The 21,604-nt window shown below is 43.6% G+C and overlaps 1 protein-coding gene and 1 long non-coding RNA gene across 3 annotated transcripts in view; one reads left to right on the top strand and one right to left on the bottom strand.

Moving 5' to 3' along the window:
- LOC112667781 (uncharacterized) overlaps nt 1-14,504 on the top strand; it is a 40,317-nt gene extending 25,813 nt beyond the window's left edge. The window contains exons 3-5 of the long non-coding RNA XR_007404670.1: nt 12,470-12,965; nt 13,254-13,324; nt 13,750-14,504. This is a non-coding gene — a long non-coding RNA (uncharacterized LOC112667781). The remainder of the gene's footprint in view (nt 1-12,469; nt 12,966-13,253; nt 13,325-13,749) is intronic.
- BBOX1 (gamma-butyrobetaine hydroxylase 1) overlaps nt 1-20,679 on the bottom strand; it is a 57,941-nt gene extending 37,262 nt beyond the window's left edge. For both annotated transcript variants that reach the window (XM_025459812.3, XM_025459810.3), the window contains exons 1-3: nt 20,539-20,679; nt 13,514-13,767; nt 12,143-12,257 (exon numbers count right to left, since the gene is read on the bottom strand). In XM_025459812.3, the coding sequence (XP_025315597.1) occupies nt 12,143-12,257; nt 13,514-13,732 (334 nt within the window). In that variant the 5' untranslated portion in view covers nt 13,733-13,767; nt 20,539-20,679. The remainder of the gene's footprint in view (nt 1-12,142; nt 12,258-13,513; nt 13,768-20,538) is intronic.
- Nucleotides 20,680-21,604: the final 925 nt, after the last annotated feature.

Raw genomic sequence — 21,604 nt, 5'->3', positions numbered from 1 at the left:
GTCCTCTCTTAGACTCTGAGGTCTTCTAGAAGCTGACCTAAGGTGAGGATCTGAATGCAAGCAATGTATTGAGGAGATTTCCCTGGAAGAACTAATAGGAGGTAGGGACATTAAGACTAGGAAGGAAGCTTCTGGAAATCATTCTAATGAATGGTTAAAAGAACTGCTGGACCATATGGCAATCCTGTAAACTATAATTGAGAGTTGTCCTACCCGGGGACAAGCAGGCTGGGGTGCACAGGCCACCCATGCCTACTCCCATTGACTGCTTCTCTAGGCACTTCTGGGTCTTTCTGTGTTAGTCAAGCCAGAGAAAACCCTCCAGCAGAGTGGCAGCCCTGCACAGGCAAGTGGTGGAATCCATGGGAAGAGGACTGAGGGGCCACGGTGGGGAATTGCCCGCCTCCGCGATGCCCTCCTCTAGGGCCAGTAAGAATCAGCTAGATGGTTGTCCCCTGTGGTCCCCCAGCACCGAAACACACCTCCGTCTCAGCGCCCTCCACATTACGCTGAAATGATCTTGTACTTATTCAACACATACTGGTTGAAAGCCTTGCGATTCTAAAGAGGTCACATTAGTGAATAAAAACAGATGTGATTGCACATCTGCTTTGTGAAGGGAAAGGTGAATGAGCAAACAAATACATAAAAACACTGTAGCAAGTGCTACGGAGGTAACAAATGGGGCGCATTGGCAGACAATTGGGAGTGGGGTGGGGGACCTAGCTAGACATGGCAGTTAAGAAAGTTCTAGCTAAAGAGATGCTACTTACGCCAGATCCCAGGGGGTGAGAGAAGGCAGTCATGAAAAAGCCAGGGAGAAGTGTGGTGTGTCTCAGTGGGAGGGACAGCAGGAAGATGGAAAATCTCTCCTCTTTTGGGAGGAACTCAGTCACTAGGGCTAGAACCCAGGCAAAGTGAAGGACGAAGGATGGGAGACAAAGCAGAAAAGCAAGCAAGGGTCAATCAGGCCAAACTTCAGCTCATTCTTCCACTAGGACTGCAGGTTCCCTGCAAGGGATGGAGACTATGGCAGGTGTCTTTACTTCCTCACCTCCACAGCCCCTGCCTGCCCCCCAGTCCCAAGCACATAGGCCAACGCTGGCAAGCAGTAGGTTTCCAGAAAACCCAAACGTTCTGTATCCCAAACAAACCTTTGCTTATTTTCTAATGAGGACTAGAGACTGGAAGCAACCCCTGAAAAAGAAGATTGTCTGAGCACTCTTCAGTATTTTAAAAGATGGAGAAATCAATAAAACTTTTTCCCTAGGGTCTTGATAATCCCACCAAATTCAAAAAGTCTCCGCGAGAATGTATAAAACACACTTCTACACGGGTTTATGTTGCCTGAAAGGAGAGAAACACATTTTTGTTTTGGACTAGTAGGTACCTGGTGTATTCTAAATGCTTAGCCCTATGACAACAGTGATCTTCTAGGTGGAGAATCCAAGAACACATGATAAAACAAGGCAGGGACCCTAAAAGGCAGGGTGTGATGAGTACTTGAAAACCGAGAGCTAACATTTATCGAGCGCTTAGGATTCTAGGCACACTTCTGAGCACTTCACGAGGATCCATTCATGTAATCCTCACAACAAACCCTATAACAGAAGTCCTAGTATCGTTCCATTTCATAGATGAGAAGACAGGCCTAAGGATCTTAGATAATTTGTGTAGCATCACACAGCTCATGCTTGTCAGGGCTGGGAAACCCCACAATTACTGTGATTACAGAGCTTCAGGAAGGGGTGTATGTTGAAGGAAAACAAACACATACGATGTCAAGAAGGGAGATTTTTATCTCAGCCGTCCCTTAGAATTTCAGGGCAAACAGGAAATTCAGTTTTACCTTTTGTTCATGCTGTGACTATCCCCTATGACATCCATGAAAAGGTTATAGAAAACCCTCTTGGTCACTTTCCATCGTGTATCCCACATAGATCTCCCTATGGAGTGGTCCATATTGGTTCCAGACAGTTCCAGTGGTCACACGCTTCTTCCTCATGCTAACATACACTCTACTGCTGCCACCCCTCTTTTAGGCCCCGTGCTCCCTAATCACACAGAATAGGACAGTCCTGGAGATGCATATAAGCACAGCTACCGGGCTAAGTTCCTCTAAATTCAAATAGCTCTTGGATTACCCAGGTTTTTCATGTTTTATGGCTTCCAAGCCCTGCCCTGGGCTCTCTGCTCCCCGTTGTGTGATGTGCTCGAGTTTGCTGATGCTCTCCAACAGCACTGGTGTCTGAAACCAGCACTAGATGTGGTCTGGCCCATGCCTGCATGGTGGGCTCGCTGCCTCGTTTTCATTCATGCAACCCAAATTTAATTAATCTTTTTTTTTTTGTCTATCTCAACTCTGTTGACTCAGATTAACTTTTTAGTCAACAAAAATGTATAAAAATTGTCTGTCAGTCATGTCTTCTTTTCCAAAGCTAGTTCACTGAGAATGTGTGAAGCCTGTGTAGAGATGGGATGCAGCTCCAATTTGTTAGGGACATTGTGTCAACGTTAGTAGCTTGAGGTCTGAGGGTGACAGATCTGGATTCAAACCTGACTTCTGAGACTTCCCATCTGCAAGAACTTCAGAAAGTGATACACTATCTCAGTTTGGTTATTCCACCCGGAAAATACAGGATGAAAATGACTTGCGGGGTTGTTATGAAATGTGAATGGTACGCTGTCTATGAACAATTTCACACAGTGTTCCTGATTAAATCTGCACATGAACCAGAGCCACTGAACAGGAAAACACACCACCAAGACTGCTCTTATTGTGTGTTTGCTAACGTCTGCGTAACTTTCTCTTACTAGCTGACCATTTCTCATGTTCTCCATCCTCAAACTATCCACTTCCTCCTCCTACTTATGCTCAACTGACAACTTTGCTACTTATTTCGGTGAAAAGGTAGAAGAGAACATCCATACATCCCCACCACCCCCTGTGTCCGTGTCTTCATGGCACTTGATATGTTGTAGATGTATTTGCAAATTTATATATATTATACATAGTGTGTACACACATATATATATATAAAAAAATATATATTTGTAGATTTATTGATTTTTTTCTCTGACAGAATGTAAACTCCCTATAAATAGAGTCTTTCTCTGTTTTGTTCACCACCGCATCCCCACCACATAGAACGGTACCTGTTCTAGAACATAGAAAGCAAATATTTGCTGAATAAATTCATAGTGCATAGTAGGTACTCAATAAATGACACCTTTACTAATATTAATTATTTCCCTAGATTAGTTATTCCCCAACTGGCTAGTGGGGAAGACGGTCAAACACACAGGACAATGACCAGTCAGTGCAACAATTGCGGTGACGCAGAATGAGGAGCCCACACAAATCACAGGAACCACATGGAAGAGGGGAGAGTGATGGAATGGTATTTAACAGAACAGATGTTAAATCTTGGCTCCGTTGTGTGTTTGTGTTGTTTCTTTGATTTTGGACTAGTTACTTAATTTTTATCATTTTCCTTATGTGTAAAAAAGTTATAATACTAACGCTGCTTTTGTGAGGTTGTTGCTAGGATTAAATAGAGCAATAAATAGTAGCTACTGAGGCCAGTGCCTCACACAGAGTAATGCTTTCGAAAAATGCGAAGAAGGAAGACTGGAGAAGGAGTAGAAGAGGCAGAGGAAGAAGAGGGTGTATGACGTTGGTAGTTGGTAGTGGAGGTAGTGAGATGTGGATGGATCCTAGATTACTTTGACTGACATCTAAATAACAATAGATTTTCTTGATAGACTGGATGTATGTAAAAGAGATCAAGAGGATGGTCCTGCTCCCAGAGAGATGGAATTGCCTCAACTAAGATGGGAAAGACTGGAGCAAGTTTCTCTAAAATCATTTGTACTGTCAGGGGGGCTGTCTTACCTCCGGTTTCCTCATTTGGGGGGGGGGCTCCAAGTAAATCACTTTATAAATCCCCTTTTGGTTTCCATCATATATTTGGATTGATCGATTTATTCTAGAAACTCCTATTATGCTCTATTGACATTAGGGCTTCGAGACTCTGTGCTTCCTTCTTGAATGAGCACATTGTTCTCTTTAGATAGATACCTTCCCTTTATCTTCGTTACTGAGATTATCTGCTTTTATATGGTCATGAGATTGTAGCTAGTTTGGGTCAGAGATTTTTTTTTTCCTGAAGATATTTAGCTCCTATGTGGAAAATGTCTGCTGATGGCTGGTATTCTCATCTGTAGCAGTCCTTAGCTAATAGACAACACAGCCACTTTCTCCCAAGTTTGCTGATCGTCCCAGCTTCAGCAAATATTTCTATGTCCCTGATTGCAATTAGGTTCATAGTTGACCAGTCTTTTCACTTCTTTCTTAAATTTATTTAAATAAATAAAATAAAACCTCTGCCAAGTAGGTGAAATTTTGGCTCAGATTTCAAATCAATGCCTGAGCAATTAAAATCCCTCTCATAGCAAAGATTCACCTCCAAGCCACCCTCATGTTTTTAGTCAGGAACATGACATGATTATTCTCCATGTAATGGGAACTCAAACAGAAGATATTGTCATGTCACCATTATTTATTTCTCCTTCCGTCCTTACCCAAATACTCTTTTCTATGCCTCTGCTCCTATGTTCATCTATGTTCATAGCTGTCTACTTTGGAGGAAAAAGGGAACAAGCACCTACATTTCACCATTTAACTCTCTACATTCCAAAACTGAGAGGCATTACCTTTCTACATATGAAAAAAAAATGAGGTTCAGATCATTTATGAAACTAAGTTCACAGAGCAGAGAGTCAAAGCCAGCTCTACTGTCTCCAAAGCCTGTTCTCATTCCATAACACAATGTTGTTTCACAGGTGAAGAGCTTTCTTGACCTACCACACTTGACTTTCTCTCCTAACAAATTCTAACAAAATTCTTTTTTGAAGAAACGGGTATGCTTCCATTGTTATGTTACAGCCTTGCACTTCAGTATTACCAGTGAAATGAGATCTGTTTTCTGGGCTTTCTTTCTTATCTGTACTTTGTAAATTGGCTTAGGGATACTGTAAATATAGGGTACGATTGTTGGCAAAGGGTTTCAATGGGATGCGAGGTGGGCCTTGCAGAACGGAGAGGTGAAGTTTGGCCAGAGAGAAAGAATGGAATAAGTGATCTAGGAAACAGGCAGAGTTTAGACAAAATCTACAGATTTGTGGAGGGGGCGTCAGGCTGGGATGATTGAAAAGCTCCAGTGAAGACCTAGGACTTTATCGTGCTGCAGTGAGACAGCAGAGCCAAGCAGAAGAGATTTGAAGGTGGGCATCAGAAAGATTACCCTGCAGGGCTGTGCAAGGTGGGCGTGAGCAGAGGCCATGTTATTTTAGTAATCTACATAAGAGGTGATAAAAAGCTCCAATTAAGTTGTTGGCAAGAGTGACAGCCCATACAATCGTTTCTCCCTATAACTTGTTGAATACCAGTCTTCTCTGGACAAGCAGACCATATGCATAGGAGCCTGACAGCCAGTGGGAGTAAAAGAGAAAAATTTCACTAACAGAATTCTGTATTTTTAATTTTAATTTTAATTTTTTGGGAAACTGATATACTGTTCAAGAGGGTCAAGCCCCTCTCAGAGCTGTTCTCTAGTTATTTATAGTGCTTTCGAGGGAGTGGTGTAAGGATGAAGTGAATTTATATGTAAAGTATGACAGTGCTTTTCACCCAACCTGGCACTCCTTAAAGTTAAATAGGTGCTATCTCTATCATACAGATAAAGATGGTGGGGTACAGAAAAGTAAGTTGCTCAAAATCGCACACCTAACAAGGCCACGGGTCAAGCACACTGATTTTCGTGCAATGTTGCTCTTTTGATTAAGAGCAAAGTTGCAGATTAAGAAAAATACAAAATTTTGAGAAAAATAATAAAGTTAGGGAATCCATTGAGTGGAGTAGAGCTTAATAATTATTTTTTTGTTTACTAAATTAGAAATCAGGCAAATCGATAGAATGTATAAATAGCAACATCACTTGTTTTAATCTTTTTTTCCCTATAGAGATAGAAAAATTGAAAGAAAAAATAAATCAATTTTTTTTCCATGGGCACATTTGAAAGTTTGGGATTGGAATTCCAAGGAAGGAATTTAAGTATAATGAAGATATCTATTATCCCAAAACTAAAGTTGTGTATTTCAGTGGTCTGCCATCTTGAAAACGCAAAGTGGAACCAGAGTGAGAAATAATAGCTTTTAAATCAGTTGTCCCATTTTTTTTTTGACTGGTGAATCTCCTGATGTGTAGGTCCTAGCAAAGATGACAGGTTAAGTATACAACTTATGCATAGGTTTGGGAAAAATAAAGCCAGCATATTAAGTAATCCAATTTTACTTCTTGAAATTGCCACCATGTGGAATTTTCTAAATTTATAAATTCAAAATTTGTCATCCAATAGCCATATGCTATAAAATTCATTCCTGGGCTGTAAGAAAAAGCAAACCTAGTTTGTGAGAAACTGAAGCTTTTCCCTCATTTAAGAAAGCCCACTCTACTTTTACACTCTTTGGAAAAAAAAAAAAAAAGCAAAGAGAAACAGAGAAAAGAAAAGAAAAAAATTTACTTTAGTGTAATAACAGAAAATTACTTTTCCAAGAGTAAAAAATGTTAGTATATTTTCCTTAATTTTGAGTGTGGTAAGTATACTGAGAAAATGGGAAAAGGAAACCTACCACAATAATTCTTCCTTAAGATACATTTGTTTTAGGTTCTCAAAAATAGCCACAGACTTTTTCAAGACTTTTGAAGACACCAGCTTTTTAAGGTCCTGTTTAGCAGTAACATTGGGTGATGCAATGGTATTTTCCTCTATGAAGTTGTTAAGTAATTAAAAATTGATTTTTTAAAAAATCAAAAAATTTTTTCTTCAAAAGAATGTCGTTAATGTTTCTTATCTAAGAATTCTTAAAAGTAATAAGAGAATATATGGACTCTGTTTTTTGTATTTCTGTAATGTACCCAACTGTAAGATAGAGTTATCTTTAATATTTATTTCTGAGAATGTGGTTATGTGTTTTCTTGCTGGAAGTGTAAATGGAGATAAGCGAGGATGAAAGAAAGAGGATTTTACCTAAAGTTTAGAAATGAATTCCCAAACTAGGCAGATGGCTGTGGGAACATCCACCAGGTTAGTGGCGTCTGCTGCATAGAGGGCACTGCAGGGCTCTTCTCAAGCTGTGAGCCTCCCACCTCAGCCCACCGACAGGACAGGACGAGGGAGGCTCCATCCCACGTCGGGATGTTAGACTCTTTAGATAGTATGTCCGAGTTCATCAAGTACATGCAGACACTGAGTAGAAGAATAAATGCCTTGTAATTCAGAGAAAAATTGGACAAACTGGAAGACAGCAATACGGCACAAAGGAAACAGGGAGCAAAACACACATTCATAAACTCACAGACATTCAAGACACGCCTGTGTGTGTGAAACATTACAGGTTTCATTAAAACCCCAAAGACATTTCTCTGAAACTCACTAGGTCCATTTCAGACAGGGTAGGCCAAAGGAACAGAGACTGGCTTCTTACACAGACGACGACTGAGCCAGTCTCCCACCTGCGCACCAGAGTGTGAGCCTGGATGACAGCAGGCAAGGGATGCTGACTAGTTCTTTCTCGAGAAGGGAATACATCTGGGCACAAGACATGGTGGCTTGACTGTTCTGATGCAGCGGATTGGTTTTGTTTTGTTAAGGTTGATTTATTTATGAGAGAGAGAGCATGTGAGTGAGGGCAGGGGCAGAGCGAGAGAGAGGGAGAATCTCGAGCGGACTCCCCGCTGAGTGAGGAGCCTCACACGGGGCTCAATCCCCAAACCCTGAGGCCACGACATGAGCAGAAATCAAGGGTTGGATGCTCAGCTGGCTGAGCCACCCAGACACCCCCTGATGCAGCTTTTTCAAGAACTGTTCCAAAGCCTACTAACGGCAGCCCTGACACAGCTGGGGCACTCCGAGGCAGAAAAAAAAACATACTCCCAGTCCTTTTTGTAACTACCAAGTAGTAGATGAAGCAAATACCCTCACTCCATCCCTGACTTGCACTGCAGATTCCCACCTGTAGGACTTCAAGAATGAGTAAAGTGTGGAGCAAGGCTTAGGGAACGGGGGGAATTATCAGTGGGAGTTCGACATATGTATTGTGTTCATTACTTGTTAATTAAAAAAAATAGTGATTTTTGCTTTTTTAACCAGCTCTGTTCTTCCTGCCATAATAAAAACCTTCATTTTCAAGGAAATGCATGGCTTTCTGCAAGAAAGGGGGAGCTCTGCTTTTTCTTCCCCCTGCTATGGGAAAGGCCCAGAGATTTTAGAGGGCCCTGCGAGTTATATGAGAGTTTTGACTCCCTCTTGTGGCATGTTCCTTTTGAAACAAAAGGGGGGCTTATAGCTATGGACTGGTGAGTGGTAATTCAACTAAATAAGTAGGTGAAGATTCGCTCTGCTATAGTGAATTGAGGGGAAATGTTCTTTTCTGACTATGCAATGTACTCAGCACCTGGGCTGCTGAGATAAAGTGAGCAGACTGCTTCCATGGAAAAAAGAGTTTCTTCAAATTGCAATCTTTTAAACCTCAATTTGACATGACAAATATTAAAGTCAGAGGATAGTATACAAATATTTTAGTACCAGTTCAAGTAGATAGAAAAATGAGCATTCATTCTGATGCTGAATATTAATAAAAAGAACAAGTCTTCGGGTTCCTATATATAAGATCATACTATATATTGATTTTTCCCATTTTAGTCCCATCTATCATGTTTTGGGAATTTTGATTCTCAAAATTAAGCACAAAAATGAGTGTATAATCGCTTCAATTTGACATGGAAGCTAAAATACAATTACATTCATGAAAATCTTCATATTTCCAATGTTTTATTGGAGTTTTCAATTTTCATTCCTATGTTTGGAAACATTTACATGCTAGGCTTCAAAGTCAGCTTTTAAATTGGTGGAGAATAGGGAACGAGGCCAGCTACCTCCTCTCTTACAGGTCAATATATGTTTCTCTTGGATACAAAGTCTTTCCCATCATCTCTGCTACTCCCCTGGCTTAAGTTCTCAATGCCTCTTGTTGGGCTATTTCTGGGCCATGCTATGGTCCCCTTGCTCCCCGCCCCACTCCCCACGCCAATCCATCCAACACGGGTGACCATGACCAAGAGTTTCCACCACAGGGCCGCTCGCTCCACTCTCTTCTGTAAGAGAAACACAAGCCAAGAACCAACGGGTCCTACCACAAGAGGGGAGAACCCAACTAGAGAAAGAGGAAGCTAAGACGATCTTCACAAGCTTGTAAGCATTTTAGAAATTATACGCATCTGGTCAAAATCAAAATGATGTAATTCTGAAGATGTAAAATGCATTCAAAAGAAAATGAAGCAAACTTCTTAAACGTACAGAGATATTAAACTCGATTCTCTGGCCCTATAGGAAGAGACTCAGGCTGGAAACAAATGGAAGGAAATACACTTGAGCTCTATGTTGAGATGTTGAGAAATGTCCTTCCCATGGTGTTTTGGATTGAGCTCCTTCGTAGGGCATGATGCTGCTTCAAGGTTTGGCCACTTCCTTCTTCCCTGCTGCCTTAACGATTTGAACTTCACTAATATTAAACTAATTGCAATTTCCAAGCCTACCCTACTATTTTACACATCCACTATTTCCTACACGCCCTTTTCTCTGTCAAGACTTTCCTTACTATCTTTGTCTGATGAACCAATCTTTCAAATCCAGCTCCCGTATCACCAGGCTTCTGAGGATTATTTTCTTGTCTCTTCAGATTTCTTCCTCTACGTTATAATTAACCTTCTCTGCATGCTTTCATGTACTTCAAATAACATATTATACTTATTTGTTTTCATGGCTGGGGCCCCCCTCCTAGACATGATAAATCCTTGAGGACAGAATCTGTGTCTTTTTTTAACTTGGTATTTCCGTACAGGGTTTCCGGCACAAAAGAGATGTTCAGTATATGTGCAACTGAATAGAAATTTATGAGGGAATGACTATTATCCATGTCTTCCTTCCAGCTGCGGCTGTCCATTGACAAGAGTTGTTTTGTTTGGTTTTTCTGGCTCATCATTATGCATCTTTTCACTTTTTGAGTTCAACAGCTAGTGCCAAGGGAAGATCAAGGAAAAGTGGCCTGCATCTTGATGCCAGATTTTAAAAGTCTTCCCTCGCTCTAAAGCAGAAGAGGGAACATGGCCACTGGGGATGAAAAACAAAATCTTTTCACAAAGGTAACCGGGTTTGTTTACATGTTCTGGAGTATCAATGTTCAAAGAAATATGCGATGGCAGGACAATGAGGTGTCAAGTTCTACAGGCAAAAAGCCATAGAAGGAATATTCCAAAGATGGCCTGTCGCTTTCTCCTTTACCCCACCAAGTGCACAGCTTGAGAATGTATTTTAAAAATCTGATCTTGTTTTAAACCATTAAAGTATTTTCCAGGGTCTAAATAGCAGCCAGTTCTCCGTATATTATTCATGACTGCAGCCTGTCAGTGTGACTTGTTTTTTCCACTACTTAACTGAGTGTAGTATCATTTCCATTTTGCTACTGCCCGATAGTCCTGAGAAATGGAAGCTATAAAACTGCATTAGTCGAGAAGTATTAGTGGAGGAGGGTGGCTGTATCTTTTTACAAAGCTTAAAAGCTTACGCTGTAATAATAAAACGTTGGCTTTCTCCCCTCCTCGAATAATCAAAAGAAGAACTTGAAGGAAATGAAAGCAAAATCCAACAGGATTACAAAATCGGGGCAGAGTTAAGGAAAAATATTTTGAGTACCAGAAGAAATCTAAAATAAATAAAAAATAATAATACATTCGTGAAAGTGCTATTTGACCCAGATAATTGCTACTCAGTTATGTAACTGGAGACTCCTTGAAGAATCTAGCAGTGCACACACCAGGGAAGGCCGGATAAACATCTTTCCCCAGATGCCCATCTGGATTCCCCCAGCTAGCTAGCTAAAGAAGAAAGCGGATTCCTGGCAGTTTAGACAGAAAGCACGAGAGCAAAACCTGGTCAGTTGCCAGAATGATGAAACTAGGGACATAGAGGAACCCAGTTCTGGACCGCACGGGCCTGTGCCTGAACAGGAAGGGGACAACGTCGCGCCCTACCGATGACCATGGGACAAAGCAGAGCTGCGTGGCTCCAGCTCATTAATTAGTGACATCTGCTAACCCAGGAACCTAGCGTTTGAAACCACTTACTATCCATGTTTGAGAATTCCGGATCTGAAAGGAGGAGGTGAGGTCTCTGTCTTGGTGCATGACCCAGAATTCTCAGAGGGGGTGTTGCAGAATTCAACAAGGCTCATCCAATATATCTGGTCAACGGTGGAAAAGGAAGTTCAGGGAGACCTGCCTGGCCAGTGTGCTTGTAGAAGTCAAGATTCTGCTAAATACACAGGAATCATGATATTTTCAGAGTTTTTCTTTGTCCCATGTCATCTTACGATACAAACGTTCCAAGTATACAGAGAGGACATAATTAACTTTTTACCTGTATTGGTATTTCTTTTATCCTGTCTCTCAGTCAAGAATAATCTTTTTCCACCAGACCCAACTGTGGCAGATTTTCTGAACATTTTTGTGGTCACACATTTACATTTTCTTGAGACCCATCCATCTCTCCCCACACAAATGTGCTAAGCACACACAGCATGCGTGCACCCATGCACACGCTCCCATTCTCATTTGACAGTATTGTAGGGGAATCACATAATTTTATCTGTGGGTACCCGGCTAGGAATTCCCACTTTGTCGATTTTGTATTGTTCTGGCTTTAGATAAAAATAAGAAGGGCACGTCTGCTTCCCCCACCTACTCCTTTGCCGCGGTCACTCAGGGAGTATCCAGTGTGCTGGGTTCGTGTTAGACGACAAGGGGACAAGTTTGCTGTCCCTCTTCTCTTCCTGTCTCTTTAGGATGTCTAGAACTCGTCTATATTTCCTTTCATCCTAACAAATGCTCTGCACTGGTAAATCATTAAACATCCCGCATAAATTACGATAAACGTCTTAACCAAAGCACAAGGCTTTGAATTGGCTTCTGGGCAAAATGTCTTACAAGTTTTTAAAAGACATTGACGGTCTTGGTCAAGGTTACCTGGCAAAAACAATTCTCTCTGGAGTTTTTCCCTGGCCTGTTGTGAAAAGCATCTTTTCTTCAGCCAGTCAGCTTCAAATTCACTGCAATGCTCGTTCGGCCACGTGATGCAAACCTGGTAACACAGAAAGCGAGTGTCACCTTGTATTCTGCGTACATGCCCTTGGGTTCCCTGTAGCTGTTTCTGAAGGTCACCTTAAGATAATCAGGGGATGCAATTAGGCTTTAGTCTTTTTTTTATTTATTTATTTATTTATTTATTTATTTATTTATTTATTTATTTATTTATTTTTGTGTGTGTGTGTGTTTTCACATATGTACTTGCAGGCCTTGGAAGACAAGCAAGCTGAAAGCCAAGGGGATACAGGTGTGGTCAGAGGCCTCTTGGACGCCACATAAGAAATAAAACCGAGCTAGATGCAGAGTTCTTGTGCTGTGGCCTCTACACCTGTCATTTCCAAACGTCCCGTGATGACTTGAAGTCAGACATCACGGAGTTCACCCCTCTAGGAGTGTCAGAACTCGGAGGGATGATGAGGAGACACACCGTCATCATAATCAGTGACTGTGACAACCGCCCCTTGTCCTGTAAGACGAGCACCACAGGCGTAACTCTTCTCGTCCTCGTGCGACTCTAGAAGGAAGGAACTACTAGTAGTCACTTTTTCAAGTGAGGGACGGAAGGGTAAATAGTGGTTCTAAGGTCACACAGCGAGCGACCAGTGAACCCTGGGAATAAAGTCCTTGAGCCCAGATGGCGACAGGAGTCGGGGGGAGAGCCGTGACCTCGCTGGTCACACTTGCTCTCCTGCTAACTCTCCTGGTGAGTCTGGGAGAAACACAGGCTGCTGGCCCCATCCAGTCTGTGGTTTTGAGAGCTAGGGTTTTGGGGAATCCTAAAACAGGCCTTGCCTATCGACTCTCTCATTTGACTCAAAACGCGTCCATCAGTCCGCGTTTCTGGGTGCTCACTGCGAGCCAGACACCGGGGTGAGCGTTTCCACCCACATCTTCCCGCTGAATCCTCGTGTCGCCTCTACGGATAGCCGTGCTAGTAGCCCTACTTTACAGGTGAGGAACCTAAAGCCCAGAAGCATTCTTTTTCTTGTAGAAGTCACCGGCCCGGGTCTGAGGCTGTCACGCTCTGAAGGAATGCTGAGCAACACTGCCACAGGAGCAGAGGTACAGATGGCAGTGACGATAAGAGAAGCCCCCTTTCACCGAGCGAGCTTACTTTGCACCAGGTGCACATGGTTCTCTAGTATTTTATATGCACAATCAAATGACGAAGAGGTCACTATTTGAGTTATCGGAGACTGGGCCCTTCCTTCAACCTGGGAGGGAAAGGAGGGAGAGTTTAGAGCCGGTTACCTTTCTTCTGTCGAATGTCAAGCCTTTAATAACAATGTTCACATCAAGAGCTTCGACGAGAAGTTTCCGTGCTTTTGCCGAGTCCAGGTAGCAGTCGGGGCACTGGCAGTTGTCTCTCAGCCATACAGCCGGGTAGAGAGACTCCGCGCCATCGTGCCACAAGATCTGCATCAGATGAGCCCCGTCCAGCACCTCTGCCTTTTGGATGGCACAGTGCATGTTTCTGCTCCTTGCAGGTGAATCCTGTCAGCCACCTGCCGCGAGCGACAAATCCCAGTTACAAGGAATCTCAGGCAGATCGAGTCTGAACGCGACTTCTAAGAGTGCGAACAATTCAAGGGGACTCTGGCTCCTGCCGTTCGGTCGGCTGCCAGAGTTTGGGGTTTGACTTATCAACGCTGGGACCTTTGTTCTGGGGAGAGTGTTTCATGTGCTGTAAACAGAAACACAGTGGCTAAAAGTAAATAAGATAGATAAACATGCTGAATCAGGATCCAGAGGAAAAGAGTTCTTTGTGGGTTTTTTTCCCAGAAATTTTAGATAAGTTCCGAACCAAGGACATACACACTTTCATAATTGTGTTTGCTTAAAAGCTCCGAAAATTTCTTTTTTTTTTTTTTTTTTAAGATTTTATCTATTTGTTCATGAGAGACACAGGAGAGAGAGAGGCAGGGACCCAGGCAGAGGGAGAAGCAGGCTCCATGCAGGGAGCCCGACGTGGGACTCGATCCTGGGACTCCAGGATCACGCCCTGGGCCGAAGGCTGGCGCCAAACCGCTGAGCCACCCAGGGCAAGGAAGGCCACGAGGAGGAGGCCCTTCTACGTAGTAGATCCCGCCCCCCTACGTACCAGGTACCGCAGTAGACACTGGGAGATTCAAGGTCAGGCAGGACGAAACAGCTCGTGGCCTTCCTTGAACTTACAGATAGGAAGACTTTATGTGCCATTAACGTAACTTTAAAAAATACTTTCCATTAAAAGAACACAACTTTCAGGTGATGGTTTTACATATACCTCCTCAAATCATTAACTTGGATGATTTAGGTTATGAAGCCGGGCCAAGACAAGAAAAGACTGTTTTCTGCAGTTAGCTCAACCACACTAAAGTTACCTAATGATAAAAAGAGAGACGCAATTGGCAGGGCTTCATGTGCTTATGCCTACTCAGGTACCCTCGTCCAGTTTTTTTTTTCTTAATACCTTACAATAGCCACAGGGCAGTACTATGACCTAGAGAAATCATCAAAGATATTATTTAGTTCAAACTTGGGCATTTACCTCATAGATTTCGAGTAAGGGGCTCACAGGAAGTGCAAACATAAGCAGAATGGGTGGGGCGCCTAATTTCCCTGATAGCATAAGGGGAGGCTGGCAGGTTTTTCCTTAAAGGTGGTTTCAGAGGACAGTGATGGTTCCAGTAAGTACAGAATAATATAACCAGGTCCTTAAATAACGTGCCATTCGTAAGGACAAGAAAAGGAGAAATGTTGTGACTGTTTAAGTCTGGGGTGACAAATATTTCACGCAAAAGGACAGACAGCACATATTTTTGGCTTTCCAGGCTATCTACAGTCCCTAGCACGAATTCTTGTTTTTATTTTTTAAAAATTTGTAAGAATGTAAAAACTCTTCTGACCTCCTAAGCTGGACAAAGCAGGCTGCAGGCCATACTTGGCCCACAGGCAAGACCTTGCCTGGCCTCAATCGGGTTTCGGAAGGCGCGCTTCCATTACGGTGGTAGACAATCATACTTCAACACAGAAAACAGATCTTTCATTTCTCCTTGTATATAAAGTTAAACACATCATTCAGATAATACTAAGCCCCTTCTTTTGGCCAGCAGTGCTGTACCAGAAAGTTCAAAGATCACCACGAGGTTCCAGAGTTCGAGAAAAAGTGAGGTAATTACAAAAGTAAGAAAGGGAATAAGGCTGGGGCTGAATGGCACCCCGAGTTGTCTGAGAGGCTCCAGGACACCCCCGTAGAGAGAAAGTGTATCTGAGGAAGCCTCCTGGGATGGGATCAATGCTTCTGAAGGCACACTGACTCCTCGCTCCTATCGATGCCCATACGGACATGTGCCTCTGTGTACCAGACATGAGGCTATTATAAGTCTTCTTTGTATAAGGCTATGCTTTTCCAGTGGGTAGCAAGCCAACGACAGGTAGAAAAGGTTCTGGTTTCATAGCAAATAAACATCAACATGGAAGATGGAGCGTCCACAGGCAAAACACAAGTGGGGACAAAAAATACATGCACGTATCCTAATTTGTTTATCTTGTTATTTATTCTTGTTGGTACTTAACCTGATCTATTTATAAACCGAGGGGTTGTTCCCTTGCTCAAACTACCTGCCAAGAATCAAAGGCAAAAGACACCTCAAAATATCAACACACGCTGAATAAACGTACGTGGCTTCCAAACTCACCTTCTCTATATTGAGACCCATTTACCTTTTTCTGTTTGAGAAAGAGAGAGATGGAGAGAGAAAGAGGCCGTGGGGGGGTGGGGAGGCTGGGGGAAAGAGAAGGAGGGAGGGAGAGAGAGAGAGAATCTCAGGCAAGCTCCACGCCCAACACAGAGCCAGATGCCAGCCCTGAGATCAGGACCTGAGCTGAAATCAAGAGTCAGGACGCTTAACCCACTGGGTCACCCAAGCGCCTCGACAGAGCTACCTTTTAAGATACATTCGACATCTTGGTCCTGATGTGATTTCAAAACCGTGTAGGACGTGTTTATCCCACTCTACCAGTCCTTCAGTTACAGTCCACTAAAATCACGTGTCTCCTTCATTCCCTCTTTCTCCAAGTCTACTCAATTTCTCAGCCTATTCTTTATAACGTGGGGTCTCTTGATTCTGTACCTTTCAGGATGCATGGTTACTTTCCAGGTTATCAATGTCTTTCAAAATGTGGGACTTTCAATTACTACATTTCTAGTGTTAAAAGAGAGAGAGAGAGAAATGAGTACCTTAATGAGGAAGGATTTCTTATATTTATTTATTTATTTATTTATTTATTTATTTATTTATTTATTTATTTTTTTACCTTGAGAGTTTGGAAGAATAGTGGTAACTGTTTATGGGATCTTAGGATAGAGTAACCGGGTTGGTTGTACAGTAAGAATATTGGTTTTAGTTATATTGACAGTAAGCTGACAGTACTAGTAATAATAGTAAACGTTTTATTTACCAAATGCCTTCTTCATGCCAATCACATGCTAAGTGCTTGACAGACGATAACTCCTTGGATCTTCATCATAACCCAATGAAACATGTGCTGCGATTACCTGAATAGGCCGCAGAAGAAAGAGGCGAGGGGGTGTCGGCCTGCAGATGGTCCGCAGAATGTCTTAAGCTCTCCAAGGGAGACAATTAAGGAAAATATAAATTCTTTCCATTTATTTTTATCACCAACATCCCACGCCTGTCAGTGTATATTCCGGACTCCACTCATTTTCTATGACGTGTTCATTGACGGGTTGGAAGAAGTTTTGACTGAATGGATTTTTACAAAACTTGGAACTCGATACCTTGAATCTTGATGGATACCTTGCGTGAAGGGTACATTTCCCACGACCACAAACGTTGTCCCTGTCCTCGAAGACGACACGGTGCCCATGTCCCCCTGACTGCTGCAAGTGCTCACACCTACAGGCATCTGAACCAAGCAACGCTAATTACATTCCAACCTGCCATTTGAAGCTTTCCGTCTCCCTCTGTCGCTCTTTTCTTTTTCTCTTTCCTTTTTTCTACCTAACCTGTTTGAACTGGAAAGGAAAAAGCACACTTCCAGATATAGGGGAACCTGATGCCCCCGGTCCCCCGGCCCCCCACCAGCCTGCTTGGCCAAATGGATATGCTGAGGAGGGTATTTCAAGGGAGGAGGTGCTTTCGAGACCAGTGGCTGATGGGAGCTGCCCCAGGCCCAGGCAAGAGTGTGGAAGAACAGGAAAGACTTGGGTGTTGCTGAGGCTCGATTGTTTGGGTGTCTGTGAAGGAGCTTGCCGGGTCATTTCTACTCTTCACAATCCCTTTCTCAACTCATGACAAAGGTGAATGGTAATCCAAACAAAAGCAGAGAGAAATGGGAAAACTGTTTCCCTCTTTAACCTGTCTTGTTACTCAAAGCTCTGTTGGGCTTTTATTCTATGCGATGAACTTTCAAAAAAGAGAAAGAAAAAGCAAGGATCACCAGTATTTAAAGGCAAATTTTTTTCTGAAAAATTTATAGGCTTATCCGTGAGTATGATTTGTTGAAATCTGGTTTTCCATTTAGCCCACGTGACCTGTTCAAATTGAAGCCCTGTGGAAGCATCATAGACGTGGAGTTATCTGATCAACTACTGTGTTTTTTCGAAGAGGAGGAAAAAAAGAGAAAAAGGAAAAAGTAGATGTTCCCAGCTAAATATATATTAAATATGTACTTTACCAATGGGTCTTCTTTGCTCAGTTAAAGAGCACCTATAAAACAAAAACATCTCTTTCTTTTAGGACTTATTACTTGGCTTCTCCTTACAATTACCATTTGGCTTATGAAACAATCAGATTGGTTTGTGTGGGAGGGAGTAGACTTGCTTGTCCTGAAAAACAGATCATGGGGCAGGGGGATTCCAACCTGATAGGATCGATTTCTTTTAATTTAATCCCAGCACTTGGGGTGTACGCGTGTGTGTGTGTGTGTGTGTGTGTGTGTGTGTGTTCCTTCCTAACTGACTCACCATATTTTTCCCCTTCAGAGTTATGGAAGTTTATTTGGGGCTCCTGTTTGGCGCAACTAAATGGTCTGTTTTAGAGATTACCCTACTTCAGCAATGGGCGTGGTTCTCTCCTTTTAAAAATTTCATAAATTCAAGTTCTGTCAGCTGGTTTTCTCGAGCACAGTTTGGAAACTCAAGGAAGTAGCTCTGCAAGTTATTTTATGCCTTGATCTTGGAAATGAAAGAACTCAGAACTCGAAGTCTCCGGGCCTGAGAGAAACAGCTCGTGCTATCACTGGGCTCAGTGCCCTCATCTGATAGGCGAGCATGACGGACGCTCAGATGCTGGTGTGATGTGCAAGCCCACGACGCTGGCTGGTGGGGGGCCGCTCCACCCTGGCTTTGCCAGTTCACCCGGCACACATAAAGTAAACAGTTCCTGGTTCTAATGAAAGACGGTGCAAAATTTCTTCAAACACCAATCACAACTAATTTGAACCATGGGGTTTGGAGAAGCTTCTCAGGAAGTTGATGAGAAGCTTCCCAGTTACTATACGTGAAATTTAAATTGACGGGAATTACTAAGATACATCGAAGGAGGCTGATTCATCCACTAGATTACCGACCCCTAAAATAAAAGACTATAATTTTTTTTTTGGACCGTTTTTCGTAAGAGAAGGAAGGAATAGGGCTCATGTTATCAAATGTGAATTTCCACCTTCTTCTTCGGGTAAGTCATCAGCCCTGCTATCAGATAGCGGGGTCCTCCAACGTGTCTGTCCTCCTGCTCCTGGGTGGTAGGATCAGAAAATGATCACAATGCAGGAAACGTGTAAATTGTGTGTGAGTGTGTGTGTGTGTGTTTCTGTATAAAATCATTCATTTTGCACTTATTCTGTTCTGGCCCTCTGCTAATGTCTTCAATTATATTAATTTGATTTAATCCTCTGGAAAACACTGAGCTCTGCGCCATCACTTCTATTTTACAGGTGACCTAGAGCTTGGACAGGAGAAGCAACCGACTTGAGAGCAGGGGAAATGGGAACCTGCCCACTACACTGAACTACGTCATGGGGAATCTGTGGCTGAATAATTTCTCAGGCGAACATTTTAATTTACCAAAAATATGCTGTTAAAAGAGTCGCCAGATCTCGAGTTTGTTGGTTGTTAGTTGACCTCACTGTCCGACATTGCATCATTGGAAGAGGAGGAAGTTTTCCAGACATTACACCATAAAGGCTTAGACAGTATTACTATTCTTTTATATATCAACCTTTAAATCATAAAACTCAACTCACCTGGTAAGGTAAGGGTTGACCAGGCTCTATTTGCGTGTTTGAACGTCTGAACCTGAGTATCTGCTGCACACATGCACACTCATTACCCTTGCTGCCTACGGGCCTTCAGCTCAGAGGCCGTTGTCTTTTATTTATTTGTTTGACTTGATTTAGTAGGAGGCTGAGCCACTTAATAATTCATGAATATACTCCTGTGGGTAATGAGTCCTATAAAGCCATTAGAAAAAAAAACAGTCTCCATTCTCTTGAGTAGGTTCACCAGTCTGCCTGCCACTGTGTTGAAAGTATCAGATTTTGTGCAAACACTTCCTTCCTAAATGATTAAAAGGAAAACTTTTCACAAAAAGCTTCACTCTGGGAGAATGACCCCAATCCGATCCAAACTCCTCTATCAAAGTGCTCCCTGACGGGTGTAATGCAGGGCACTGGGTCTAGATCTTTGAACCAGAACATGTATTCGTTATGAGAAATCCTATGTTTTATAATAAAATCCATCCAAAACACCTGTCATGTCTCCTCTTGAGCTACATTTGGGGGTAAAAAAAGAACTGAAAATGCACACAAAGGTCGGTCTTAGCTGAGCAGTATCCTGCAGAAGCACGTCACACTCAGCTTTCTGGCCTTAACAAAGGGCCAAGGTACAATATGCAGCCCTTTCTTCGGGCTGGGCTGTGGATTATTCGGTGACTGTTTCCAAATCCAGCCCGAACCCGCCCTTTCCCGCCACCCAGTCTGCTCTTTAGACAGTATCCTCTCTGTCCCCTGGTAGGCTTTCTGGATCAGCCCAGGGACTGTCAAGTAACTTGACTACCAGACTAAGCCAAACATAATTGGGAAAGGAAGGCTGCCAAGAAGCAATCGGATCCACCGCATTCCCAAATCAAGCCTATTCGGGGCGAGAGGGCCCATCCCCGTGGGGGCCCACAGGCCGGGAGACACACGTGCCTGGGTTCCCAATGGGATGCTCCCCCGTCCCAGCCCCCAGCCCCGGCGCCCTTCAAATAAGGCAAAGCTGAGCTTAATCGTACCTGTTCTCAGATGTGCTTCAGGCGCCAAACCACGCACCACTTGCCCAGGAAAGGAAACGTCAGCTTTGATCCTCACCGTCCTCTGGAGAGGGAGCCTTCTGGGAACCGGCACATCCCGGATTGACCTGCCTGCAGTTTCCCCACATCTGACATGTGATGTAGCTACTGCTTGGGAGCCTTTCTGCTCCTGGCAGCTCCACGGAAGCCCTGCCCCCAGACACGGCTGAGGCTTGCAAATGAGGAAGGATGTCCCAATCTGAAGGTGTAGCAACTCCCAGAGGGAGCTTGGGGGGGGGGGGAGGGAAGGGGGGAGAGTGGTGCGGGGAGAGAGATGGAGATAGGAAAGGAAGGGAAGAAGGGAAGGAGGGAGGGAAGGGAAGGAGGGAGGGAAGGAGGGAAAAGAGGTAGGGAGGGAAGGGAAGGAAGGAGGGAAGGAGGGAAGGAAGGAGTGAAGGAAGGGAAGGAAGGAGGGAAGGAAGGGAAGGAAGGAGGGAAGGAAAGGAAGGGACGGAAGGAAGGGAAGAATGAATTCCCGCCCCGAAAACAAGCAGCAAACCCACCATACTCTTGACCCCGACACCCACTCTTGGCCATGTCCTTCCCCTTCTTTTCCCTCTTCCTCTTTCCCCCTTCCCTTCCCTTTCCATGTCCCCCTTCCACCTTCCCCCTCTCCTTTCCCCCTCCCACCTTCCCTTCTCCCTTTCCCCCCTTCCTCCGTCTCCCTTCCCCCTTCTCCCCCTTCCCCCTTCAGCCTTCCCCCTTCTGCCTTCCCTTCTCCCTTCCCCCTTCCCTTCCCTTTCCACTTCCCCTTCCCCTTTCCTCCTTCCCCCTTCCCTTCCCTTTTCACTTCCCCTTTCCCCCTTCTCCTTTCCCCCTTCCCCCTTCTCCCCCCTTCCCCTTTCTCCCTTCCCCTTCCCCCTTCTCCCCCCTTCCCCTTTCTCCCTTCCCCCTTCAGTCTTCCCCCTTCTGTCTTCCCTTCTCCCTTCCCTTCCCTTTCCACTTCCCCCTTCTCCCTTCCCCTTTCCTCCTTCCCCCTTCCCTTCCCTTTCCACTTCCCCTTTCCCCC

This window comes from Canis lupus, chromosome 21, assembly GCF_003254725.2.
Source record: "Canis lupus dingo isolate Sandy chromosome 21, ASM325472v2, whole genome shotgun sequence".
Lineage (NCBI taxonomy): Eukaryota > Metazoa > Chordata > Mammalia > Carnivora > Canidae > Canis > Canis lupus.
This window is presented reverse-complemented; position numbering and strand designations above follow the sequence as displayed.